Raw genomic sequence first — 13,008 nt, forward strand, 5'->3', positions numbered from 1 at the left:
TATGAGGCACTCTTTTTTAACTCATCTTCTTACCTTCTAAGAAGTCTACTTTCATCTTGACTTCAGCACGCAGGAAGTGAAGGAGAGTTGGGGATTTCATGCTGTACATGCTTGTGTGGTGCAGGCACCATTAACTGCCCTATGGAGTATCATACTAATTCCTTTGATTCTGGTGCAGGTATCTAAATCAAATAGATCTTCGTAGTAGTCTCTGTATGGTCTTTTTTGTCTTAATTTTGTATGTAAAATCACAGCAAAAGGCTGCAGTTAAATTTGTGTGTTATAATTTTCAGAATTTTGAGATATGATAATTCACTGAGGAATTTTAAGATGGAACAAGAACCTATTTAAACTGCTCACCTTTGCTGTCTGGAGTAAAAATCTGTAAAAAAATATTCTTGTCACTACATAGACATATTTTGTGAGATCTGAATGATTGGAAAATTGCTGCTTTGTAGTACCTTTGGTGTACAAAAAGAGGTGGTGATTACAGGTGTAGAGCTCAGTGTGGTCATCTGTGTGAAACATACTTCCTTAATTGTCTTGATTTTGCAGATAAATTGGTTCAGTAAACTTGAAGAAGTGTAGATTAATGTTGCTAATGATTTTTTTTTAATTGTTGTAGATTCCCTTTCTCTTCCATATGGTATTGCTGTAGTTGATATTTGTCTATCTTTTAATCACACTGTGGACTATTTTCTGTAACCTTTTCACACATGTTGTTCATGGGCAAAGCAAGAGTTAATGCTTTTGCTTGTCTGTTTTCTCCTCCTAAGAAGTATTGAAAAAATCCAATCATGTAACTTTTCTTACAGAGTAAATGTAACTTCAGATCTTATCCAAGAAAAATCTGTTGATACTTTTTTCTCTGCGTGTCCTTGTGGGCTGGCCAAAATTCATCAGTGTTTTAAGAAATCCTACCGTGCTTCACAGCCTGGCATGCTAGCAAATTTGTCAAAGATCAAATAGGAAATTATTTGGCAGGTAATTTGTGGAAAGCTGAAACTTAAAGAGAATACTGAGGATATGTCACTGGATGCAATTGAGAGCAGTGGCAAAATATCACCTATTCTTTTACTATTCTCTTATCAGCTTTGTTTTTCCCACTCTGAGAAGCAGGTAAAGATAAGGTTGGGTTGCTTGTATTTACTTACAGGAACTTCTTGCTTGATTTTGTTTCTTGTTGTAAATACATGCTAACTTGTGATTTATGCTTATTTTTGTCTTGAGTGACCAAGATAGCTAAAACAATAAAGAAAATCAGATTTTATAGGAAACGCACATTGTTTTGTGGTTTGTTTTGCTTTATGCCAGAATATAATTACCAGTCAGAACATGACAAGCCTTAGTATCGGTTATAACGTGCATGTTAAGTCCTTTGTGAGAAAGTGTCATCAATGAGCTGTATACAGTCCTCTTCCTTGTAATCTCTAACAGTTTTGAGTTCAGCTACCCTTTACAGAGGTACTGAAATCAATACAAGGAGTATGGTTTTAGAGACTTCTGACTCATAGCCAATCTCTAAGAAAAAGGCCGCAGCTGATCTATTATTTCTTCAAGTAATATATTGTCTTATTTTTTCCCTTCTTAGCCAGTTGCAACAAGAGTTTATAGAAACAGCAAATTGAAATTTTGAACTATCTTCAATGCTATCTATGCCTTCGGTACCATGTTATACACTATAATTTTTTTTCCTCTCTAGAAAAGGAATCTTGGATGAGTATAGCCAGATCACCAGTCTTGTAACAGAAGAGATTGTGAATGTCCATAAAGAGATCCAGACCTCAGTTGAACAGATAGATCCTAACTCTGAGTATAATGACTTCATAGATACTCACAGGTACACATTTTCATCTTAGTGTGCATGCTCATGTTTCTTTTGAGAAAACCCTGCATTACACTGCAACAGTGCTTAAGTGATCAGAGTTGAATTTGTTTCTGTTTGGTCCCTTTTACATTGTTACTTGTAAATCTTTATCCTAGTTTGAAAAGTGTTCTACTTGCACGTACAGAAAACTGGCTGAAAGTCAGGTTTTTAACCTGATTGTTTCTTTAATCATCCATCTCTTTGGCTGCCTTCAGAGGAACAAAATTCCTGTTATGGTTGTTAGATGTGAAGAGCCATAATTTGATACTGACAGCAGACTACACATGATCGTCCAGATTCAGTGTGAGCTGATCTACTGTTTATTTGGATGCATTTTGCGTTCTGGGCTAAACTAAGTTTCTCTGCTTTATTTATTGTGCAAATACTGGTTTAAAGTGAACTCTAGCTACCTGTCTGTACTCTGCAGTTATTTCAGGTTGAGCAGTGCCTGAGTCTACAAGGTATGCAGATAATGCAAGGAAGTTTTTTACTTTAAAACTAAACGGTGTTTGCCATTTATTGAACTGCTGCTTTGCATTAGTATATGCAGAAACAGTCCTAATACTTCTTGCATTATCTTTTTTGGTGTTATGTGTGAATCGGTAATTGTTACATGCAGGTTTATAACAGGATCACCTAAGAGTAGACCCGTTCACATTGATACCCCTTGAGAACTTTGCTTATGCTGTGATCTTGATTTAAAAAACTGTATGCTATTTTAGTATCTGGTAGGATTTTAAGACTTTTTTATTTATTCAAAGGAAAAAGAACATGTATCTAGTTGCTCCTTTTTCTTTTATTTCATATGTAAATTTAACTATATTATAGTTATTAAAATAATTCAAAATGTGTTTATTTTCTTTATGGTCTACTCAAAGATGTTTGTTAATGTTGAAAATACAACATTTATTTACTAAATTAGGTCATCAGAAGTTGTTGAACAAGAAATAGAGTTTGATACGTCTTTATTAGAAGAAAACGAAAACCTTCAAGCTAATGAGATCATGTGGAACAATCTAACAGCAGAAAGTTTACAAGTCACGTAAGTCTTTACGAATCTTTCATCCTTTGGAAATGCTGTTATACATGTGTATACTCAGATCATCTCATAGCTGTGTCTGCATTTTTAAAGTCCTTTTTGTAATAATAATATTTTCATGCTATAGACTCTTTTCCATGCCGGTTTTATTGTTCCTTTGCACAAAATACTCCTCTCCCGCCCTCCAGAAACTTACCAGCACTTTGAATATATTTTCCTTTCCTTGCCAGTTAATTTATTCAATGGCCCAAATCCATCATGAATCCTCCTTGGGAACGTACTGATTCATCTTCCCAAAAGTGTTTCCATATTCAGCACTCTAGGAAAAATACTGAAATATTTTGATTAAACCACTGTACAGTAATGTAGTCAGTGATTTAAATTGCCATGCAGAAAATTCTAATGAATATATTTATTTCACTCATTTTGTAACTGTTTGCTTTCATTTTCCAAAGGAAATTCTTCATTATTATAACCTTTAAAATATATTAACTGACTAACACAGATGGAGCTGTTGTATTAAATTTCATGGAGCTTTTAGCTATTCAGAGTGATAAACTACCTCTCTGTGTGTTTTGTTAATATATTGCCTAGTTAAATATTTCCATTACTTTTACCAGCTTCACCTTTAATAATTTGTTTCTGGGAGACAAACCTCCTGCTGAGGTTAAGATGTTCTTTCTTACTATGTTATCAGCCTCAACTTTTGACAGAAAATGGTCCAACGCAGTCACTTGTGAGACTGCAACTATTAATTGTACATTTAATCTTTTTTACATTGATCATAACAATTTGAAAAGGAAAATTTCATTGGTTGGTGATGTTTTTGTTGCCTCTACTGTATTTCAGTCTATGTTTTACTTATTTGAAGTTGTTTTTTTCCTTTAAAAAGCTTAACTGATCCAAATAAGTGTTGTGGTTTTTTTTTTAAATTTTGATCTGCTTAATCAAACTATCATCCTTATTTCTTGTAGGTTTTTCTGAAAAACCACAATCATAGTGAGTTGTAGTAGCAGTGAGGTATTTTAAATGTAAACACATTGCAGTATCTTCTGCAGATTATTCTAATCCCTGTATTTTCTCAACATGACAGAATCTCTGGATTTTAGTAATTCCTTTTTGAAGTCATTAATCATCTTTTGCAATCTGATTAGTTTTGTAAATTTATTCTTTAATAGGGATGGAAATAGCCTACTTAATATGAAGTTTCAGCGTCCTTTATCAGACTCCTCTTTAGTCCTGAAGCAGCTGCATCTTTCTTATGAAAGGATCCCATGATAAATAAAGCCCCTTCCTTCCCTTTATAAGTGTTTATGTTTGTAATATATTCTGCATCATTACTAAATCAAGATTATTCCTGCTTAAATTATGTAAGTGTTGTACATCTAGGTGTACTTCAGCACAGTAACAGGAAAAATACATGTACTGAATCCCTCTTTTCAATGTAGTGTTGAAGTTCTTCAAAGATTCTTCCATCCATTCTTCAAAAAGAGAAATAATTTCTTGTTTGGCTTGTTTTCTGTATCCCATTGTTTAGAAATAAGACATCAGCATGTCTAAGTGAAAGAGATGAAATGCTGCTTTTCTAGTAAATTATTCTGATGAAATGCTTATTTGTGTTTTAGACATGTGTTTGCGTATTTGCCTACATACACACATTTCTGATGTGTTGTGTTACAAATCTTATATTCACCTATTTTGATTTTTTTTTGTGAATTTGGGAGAGAAATTTTATGGTGTGATGCTCTTTTTGGAACAGGAATCAAATAGCTCTTTTTAAGTGTTGCTGTCTTTAAGGTGTTCACTTTTCTGGTATGGATTTGGGACCCCAATCAAAATTAACTGTTTTAGGTCAGATCGAAGATTGACCTGGCCGATTTTCTTCTCTATTACATTAGACAATGGGGAAGAGTTTAGGGAGGAGAACAAGAACAGGATGATTGTGCAATACTGTTTCCTCAGAAGGTCTCTCAGCCTCCCCTACTTTTCAGCTCAGAAATGTTTTGACACAGAAGTAGTATTTGTTTATAATAGCCTTAGAAGTATTTTTCTTTCATGAGTTTGTCCAGTCAGTTTCATTATGTACAAGTATCTGGTGTCCACAGAATTTTCAGACAAGAAAATCCATAGTTTAATGTTGCATTATATGAACCTGCTACATCTGAGTTCAATTTTATGGGCCTTAAACACTTGTTTTGGAAGAGAATAGGAACAATCTACTCCTTTCTGCATATATTGTAGACCCATGTCATACTTCTCATCTGTGATCTTTTTTTTAGAGCCATCTTTAGCTTTAGTCAGTCCTTTCACAAAACTTACTAATATCCTTTATCAAGGTTGTCATCTTTATTTGAATGTTTTCAGGTTTTTGAATGTTTATTGTATTGTCCTTGAGATGAATGACCAGTATTGCACAGGTAATCCAGATGTGGTTTAGAGAAAGGCATATTGAGGTTTTCCTGTATCCTTGTTCTGCTTTGTTTGTAACAAATTGTAGAGAATTGTTCTGTTTGATTTTATGACGACCGTGGTATATATCTAGCCAGTATTTTCACAGAATCCTCTACTGTAGTTCCAAGATCTCATTTCTGATTGGTAATGGTCAACTTAGAGCCATTCACTACATAAATTAAGCTTTGGATTGTTTTTCCCCTTGTGTATTCACCTATTTCAATATGCATTGAAATTAATCTTCTAAATGGCAGTCCAGTTATTGAGTATCATTAGATCCGGAATAATAGTTTTGTATTCTTAATGTTCAACCCCTTCCCCTTACCTCAAATAACATTGTGCAGTCAACATGCTTTGTCACTTATTAAACTGTTCTTTTATTTGGATTATTATGAACATATTAAGTAGTGCAGAATTTTGCAAAGCTCCACTAGCTCCTGGCACTGTAAAAAATGTTTGTTCTTATCCTTTTTGTCCTTTTTTAAAAATTGCTTTTTAGCACAGGTGAGAGCCCTTTTAAAATTGTTTAGTTCTCTTATATCTGCCTTTGCTATATACCTTGTTAACTGAATTTAAGATATATTGTGTTATAATCTTGCTTTAAAACCACAACAGCCCAAACCACCCCACAGATACTTGCATCAATTTACTGTTCGTAACTAGAAATTCACAAGTAAGATAAGTATATTACATCCTTTATCCAAGATGATGACTTTTTAAGAACCTGTTTTGTATGTGCCGAAATAATAGGAATTTGACTGTTGGTCTTTAGTATTGAGATCATGGTATTGGATCTTCAAAATACTACATCATTATGTTTCTTCAGAGGAGGACTACCTTCAGTATTTACCAAAGAAAATAAATACAGTACACATAGTGAATTTATTTCACAGACTTAACAGATTCAAAGATGTATATTGATTTGGAATCAGTAATTTGTGGTTAAATCAGTTAATTTATAAAGTATGTGAGGGAAAAACGACAGCTGTACATACATTATTATTTAAAGGGTTTTATAAAATATATATTAAGGAAACATGATGAGAAAGTTGGCTCACTTGTACATTTTTCAGTAAGTTTGTATTTGTGAATAAAGTGTTGACAGAGGGAGGTATCTAAAAGCCAATGTTGACTAGCTAACCTTTCTAAGCAGTGAGAGAAGTGTGGTCTGTCCTGATAAATGTTGATGACTGTCACTGACTAATATTGGGATTGTCTGAAAAGTGTAACATAATAAAAGTTTATGCTACAAAGATGCATGCATTAAAAACTGAGAGGAGGCAGCCAAGAATGCAGTAGGTGTTGATCAGTGGGCATATGAATTCATGTCCAAATTAATTTAAAAAGTCTTCTGTAAGCACAAGGATTTATTTTTATTGATATTTGATGCAGAAGGGTGCTAATGACTAAAGAAATATGAAAGGCAGCTTTCCAGGTGGCCGATCCTAATCTGAAGGTATCTGCTTTCTAGATTTGTTTTTGTCTCATTTACATGTGTTTTCATGCTGTTCAAACCTGACAATTTGGGATTCTGTGGTTGTTAAAAGGTTACAAGTATTATAGTGACTATCTGGTTAGGAATCAAACCCCTTTTGTAAACTGATTTTACCCAAGAGGCAAATAAAAGGCCACCAGAAACTCTCTCTGACAAACCACAACCAAGATGATACAAGACAGATGTAGAGATGTCAGTTCTAGCCGGTTGGAATAAAATTTTTTAAAACAAGCAATAGTGGTTGAATACAAGGAGACAAGTTAGTGTGTATATGGTTGCTTTGTTTTGTTTTCTTGAGGATAAATACAAACATCCTAAGGTATCTCCGAAATTTGAGGGAGAACTACATCAACTTTCTATTTCAATGTGATGCTGCAATATTAAAGCTAATATTTTTGAAATGTTAAAATATTTTAATATGCCGTTTCTGCATGTATACACGCATACCTTCCAGTGACGAACAGTCTTTTTAATTTAGTTTTAATTTCTTGAATATTGGTCCTTGATCATGAGATGTAACATCTGCTTCCTGTAAAACAATTGTTAAGCCAATACAATGTTGATTAAAATTTTGATTAGAAAGCTGATCAAAAAAACAGTATCTGTAGTTACAAAATTGGTAGTTATTTTTTAGGAAGGTTTTGAAAGAAAAAATTTGATAGTGAATTGAAGACCCAGTGTAAGAAAATTATCATTTCTGAGTTCAGCATACAGACTGTGCTAGCCTAAAAACAATAAAAATGTTTGTTAAAAAGGGAGCTTTGGGAATATTACTTTGAGAGAAATGTTTTAAGTATTTCCCTTATCTCAAGATAAACACATGCAGATGCTTGTTCATTTGGGAAATAAACTTTTATCGTTCACTAGATGGCTTTTTTATAGTAATCTAAGTCATCCAAGATAAGATCCAGGACTGTCTGAATAAAGAACATATGTAATCAACATTGTATAAATTAGACTGGGAGGAGAGAGCTAATTCAATGTTTAGAATCAGATCATTTAGTTTAGTATATATGGACACGAAACGTGTTCTCCTGGATGTCTAGCATCCATGTAAATTACTCTCAGTTGACCTTCAGTGCCACTCCCTAATCTAGAACGATTTTGAGCAATACATCTGTGCAGTGGTAAGTACTATATGTATTTTGCCTTTGTTTAACTCTTTACTTCAATAACTTTTTTAAAAAAATGGGGCTTGAAAATACAGAGGAAGCAGAGTAAGATAGTTAAAGATGGGTGGGTGAATGCCAAGGAGATGTGGTACATATTTATTGAGTTAGTTTTTAAAAATTGTTCTACCTGGCTTAACAATTGCTTGAAGTCAACGTATATATTTTAATATGTATTTTGGAAGTCAGCATCGTGTGAGCTATTTATCTGCATTGTTCAAAATACAAATGGTATTGTGCATTTGTTGTCTTTTTGTTTGTTGGAATGCTCGCCAGTATAATTGGAAAGTGTTAATGTGCAGTAACCCCTTCTCTGTTAGTATTGAGTGTCCTTGTAAAAGTTTTATCTTTCCTTTGAATTAACTGTTACCAAAGATTGTATGGCTTTAAAAAAGTTAATTATACAGATCACTCTTACAACGTAAAGTGTCAATTTGTATTTTTATTTCTAGAGGTGAATATAGCCCAGCTACTGATTCTGTGTATTTATGTACTGTAGAAGCTGGAAGTCTTTCATCTTTCATAAAGTGTCTCATAATTTAGCAGTGTAATTAGGAAAGCATTAATTCAAAGAACTCATCACTCATTCTGGAAAAAAATAATCTTGATCGGAGAGCCTGCAGGCAGCAGATCGTTCTGTAACTTTGTATGTATACAGAGGCTAGTATGGGATCTGTAGTTTTATGGGTTAATAGCATAATATAAAGGTATATCCACAAAAAAAGATCACCAAGCACTAAGTAAGATAAAAAGTAATGCTCCTTTTCATCTTCAGGGGGAAAAAAAAAAAAAGGTTCCCAAATATTTACTGTTTATATATTCACAATGTAGGTTTCTGAAATCTATGTCTTACAGGTTAAAAACAGTAATAGAAGAACTGATTCAGACACAGCAAACCCTTTTGAGCAAAGAGGAACTTGTGTTGGAACTGGAGAAAAAGATAGAAGAGTCCTCTAAGACTTGTGAAAAGAAGTCTGAGTAAGTTGAAATGAAATATCGAAATATAGTAATTCGAGGGGAAAGTGTCTATAATGCAGTTCTTAAGACTTAAATAAGAAATAACCTCCACTAATCTTGTTCTGCTTTTCGTGTGCAAGATTTATTCTTTCTTAGGCAATAATGTGTTTGGAACTTGTCAGGTTGAGTTCATTCTTTTTGCATTTGCTTTACAAACTAAATGTAGATCTGGTACCTAGTAGTACTGCGTATTAAATAATGAAAGCAAGGGATTAATGAGTGTTTTACAGTGCCATAAATAAAACATTATTATAAAGTATCATTCTTGGTCAAGTTCTTCAGGTTTTCTCCTAGCTCTGATTAGAAAAAATATTCACATTCCAGTCTAAACTGAAGTTAATACAACAGATAAAGACACCTTCTGTCTATAGCGATCTTGTTGCAATCAGTCATAGCCTTACTAACTTGGTCATAAATATTAGTTTACGATACCGGTGAATTGGAATGTAAGTCCTCGGGTAATCCTGTCTTGAAGGCATCTTTTCACTCGATACATTGGATAGTATTTCATTCATATCCAGAACTATATGTGTGTATATGGTATCAGTGTTTTGATTAGATGCTTTCCTGTTCTTTTGTTGTTGAAAGTGCTTACAGTATATTTTCCATTTTTTTTGATTCTTCACCTACCTTCCTTGTTGAATGTTATTTGAAGGATAAGCTGTGAATTAGATGAGTCTTGTGGTGTTTTTTAGTGGGTATACCCCCTGCCTCCAGATTGTTTTGTTACCAGTTGCCTCTCTCTGAAAATAGATCAGATCATCCCTGTGTTTCTTTCTACTCCTTTGACTGATGCTGTAGGAGATGCTGAGGAGATTATTTCGGTTCAGATTGCACCAATACGTGTAAGTCACATTAAAAAGCATGACATCTGTCTTCGTTTTCTAGTTGTAAGATAAGAGTTTCCCTGAATTCAGCCCAGTTCTGATTTGTCATTGGTTATGCCTTCCTGCAGCAGACCCCATTTTCACCTTTTCACTGCAGTGCAGAGTGATCAGGATATTTTTGCATGTACTTATGTTCCCTAGAAGAGCCTATCCAACTGTTGCATGTTCTTGATTGCTGTCATAGCATATGGCACTGGTCTCGGTGCTGCAAGGCAAGGTGAAATATAAAAAGTAATTGAGCAATAAATGAAAGCTTGCCTCTTGAGCCAGAGGTCATTCTGTTGGTGCAGTGCCAGCCTGTTGTCAGGAAATAAAGTGAGGACATCCACTCCAAATGCAAGAGCTCTAGACCCTGTGTTATTGTTGAACTTCACCCAAGGCGCTGAGCTTTGCCCTTCAGTGCTGCAGAAATCTCTGTCTGCGTTATCTGGGAGGAATGATGGTAAAAGTCTTCAAAATCATGTTTTCTGTCTCTTCACTTGAACCAGTTTGGACTTCAGCTGTCATGCTGATCCCTTCTGACACAGCTTCAGAATCACGAGTTCTGATTTTTTCACTGACTTGGCAGTGGCAGTCTGAGTTGGGGCTTGAAAGCATTTCTCCGTCTCTAATTCTGGCAACACTGCAAATGGATCTTAGCAGGTACTGCACTTTTCATTAGGGCATGTGCAGCAGTGTTATCTGCAGGCCTCTGATTTTGTGTTCCTCATCAGTATTTAGCTGTCTTTATACTATTATGCTGGCACCAATATGCCTTTGCACCTTCAAATGACAGCATCACCTGCAACACAAGAGTGTTTTTATTACGCTTTATTTATATATGTGTATGTCAAGTATACCATCTGCCCTTTCAACATGATAGCATATTGAATATTTGGGGTTTGGTTCAGTTCATATTTTTGCCACTTCCCAACCTTTGGACGGTTCTGGTCTTGCCAGGATTAATTACACAAGATCTCACTCTGTGAGCTTGCTAGTAGCTCTTGCTAGCCACAAGGACTATGAAGTTTGCACTCATGCAAGCCATAGGCAAATAATATTATAGGTTCTAATTCCTCATGCATAGATGGAATGGGGAGCATTCCGTGTTGGGTTTGGGCAAATAAATGAGAAAATAATCCATCTTGCCACAGTTCAGGAAAGAGTATAGCTCATGCTTTTTAACTTGCAGGGTCTATCTTGTTACACGCAGATCATGGTAAGTTGAAACCATTTAGTGTTTGGGATCTTGTCATTCTAGCCAATGTGTATTCACCAAAGCCCAGCTGATGGTGGAGGGCCATCATTTTCATAGGGTGATCTATTTTTTTCTCTCATAATGAAGACCAGATGAAAGATTACTATCTTGAAGATAATGCCAGGATAATTTTTCATTTCTCTGTGTGATGCTTTTAAATGTGTGCATTCTCATGCCAGTTCTCAGGTTCAGGTCCTCTAATTGTGTCTTCATACATCATATTATCCTTTTTACATGAATGATCATTCTGCTGATTGTATGGAGTTCTGTTCTTTGGTGACTTACTACAATGCTCATCTATAGGGATACATTTTTTATCTTTTCCTGCCAATGAGAATTTTATGACAGATGGTTCCTTATCACTTTGGAACCTCTTTGCATAGTCATTTGGCTCAGCATCTGCTTGTGAAGGAACAATCTCAATGACTTTTTTTCTTCAAGGGTAAGGCTTGCAGGAGGGTCTGTCTTCCAGGGATTATGCTGAAGATACAGGGTGACAAAATACTGTGATTTTTCTTCATACTGTCCTCATTCTTAATAGTCCAGGTCCCTTTACCCCTTCATCTGTTCTTGCAGATGGTGACAACTCTGCATCTCTTTACAGACTGCATGTCACTGGGCTCCAGTTGCATGCCTTTAAAGGTGTCTATATTGTACTGTGGATGGTTCTGTCTTTCAGATGGCTTCTGTTCCTATTTAGTTTTGGCAGTTCTTGGGGATAATAGAGTCACCTAGGTACCTGTAGATGGTCTAAGTGGTCTGCTTGTCCTTCAGTAATTGAATTATGTCTGTCTTGGAGCATTCAGAGGAATGAGAGGTATTCAGAGAATAGTCATAAAAACATGCAGAAGACAAGAAAAAAATGATTTTAACTCCTCATAGAGTTCAATTTATTTAGCTTCATAAGAAGAATGTACGCTGCAGTCCAGAAATAGTTAGCAGTAGGGACCTTTCAGTTCAGAAGAGACAACAGACACCTCTAACTTGATGGCAGATGAATTTATACTGGATATAAAGTGATTTTGATAGTGCAAATTATTATTACAACAACTATGTGGATTGCAGTGGATTTCTCATCGCTGGAAATAAATATCTAAAAATGTATTGCTTCTCTAAAGGATGGGGAACCCTAGTGTAAATTCAGGATGAAAGTAGTAGTTTCATCTATATTTATTACAACATATTTGTGATAGATTGAAAAGAGAATGGCAAAGTAGATGTTCGCTTGCATCGTCTAGTAGCTTTGAAGATTTTCTAGATTTGCTTCATGTGTTTATGCCTTTGAACAAATAATTCTGTTGAGGAATTTTCATGGGGTTTTTTTAGGTTTATGGAACAAATAATGTATTTTAAATCATGTGTATTTTGAAATGGTTATTTTTCTCTGTAGTATTGTACTCTTGCTAAGCCAAAAGCAAGCACTGGAAGAACTTAAGCAAACAGTTCAGCAATTAAGATGCTCAGAGGCAAAATTTGCAGCCCAGAAAGAACTACTGCAACAAAAGGTCCAAGAGAATGATGGGAAGGAGCCACCACCTGTAGTGAACTACGAAGAAGATGCTAGATCAGTGACTTCTATGGTAAGTTTTACACCTGTTTTACTGAATTGTGCAGCCTTGCTGTTGTACTTTAGTCCTGACATCAGTCTCAGGGATAGTCATGGGGATGACTGAAGTGAATAAACTTCACTTTGCATTTGTGGAGACTTGTTTAGAAAAACAGTTCAGTTATGTGATGTTTTTTGAAGTTGCTATAACTTGTGACACCCTTTGTATGTCTGTGGACTTGGTTTGGTCTTTTGTACACTTGATGCTTAGATTCTTGTTAAACTTTTCTATCATCAATA

General features: G+C 35.0%; 1 protein-coding gene across 5 annotated transcripts in view; it reads left to right on the forward strand.

The window, feature by feature from the left end:
• Positions 1-13,008, forward strand: part of FER (FER tyrosine kinase) — a 202,445-nt gene that overhangs the window by 62,441 nt on the left and 126,996 nt on the right. For all 5 annotated transcript variants that reach the window (XR_013924856.1, XM_080371961.1, XM_080371963.1 and 2 more), the window contains 4 exons: positions 1,703-1,840; positions 2,790-2,909; positions 8,877-8,999; positions 12,553-12,742. Coding sequence is in view for 4 of the 5 variants with exons in the window: in XM_080371961.1 (XP_080228087.1) it covers positions 1,703-1,840; positions 2,790-2,909; positions 8,877-8,999; positions 12,553-12,742 (571 nt within the window). In the remaining variant the exon portion in view is untranslated. The remainder of the gene's footprint in view (positions 1-1,702; positions 1,841-2,789; positions 2,910-8,876; positions 9,000-12,552; positions 12,743-13,008) is intronic.

This window comes from Falco punctatus (assembly GCF_963210335.1).
Source record: "Falco punctatus genome assembly, chromosome: Z".
Taxonomy (NCBI): domain Eukaryota; kingdom Metazoa; phylum Chordata; class Aves; order Falconiformes; family Falconidae; genus Falco; species Falco punctatus.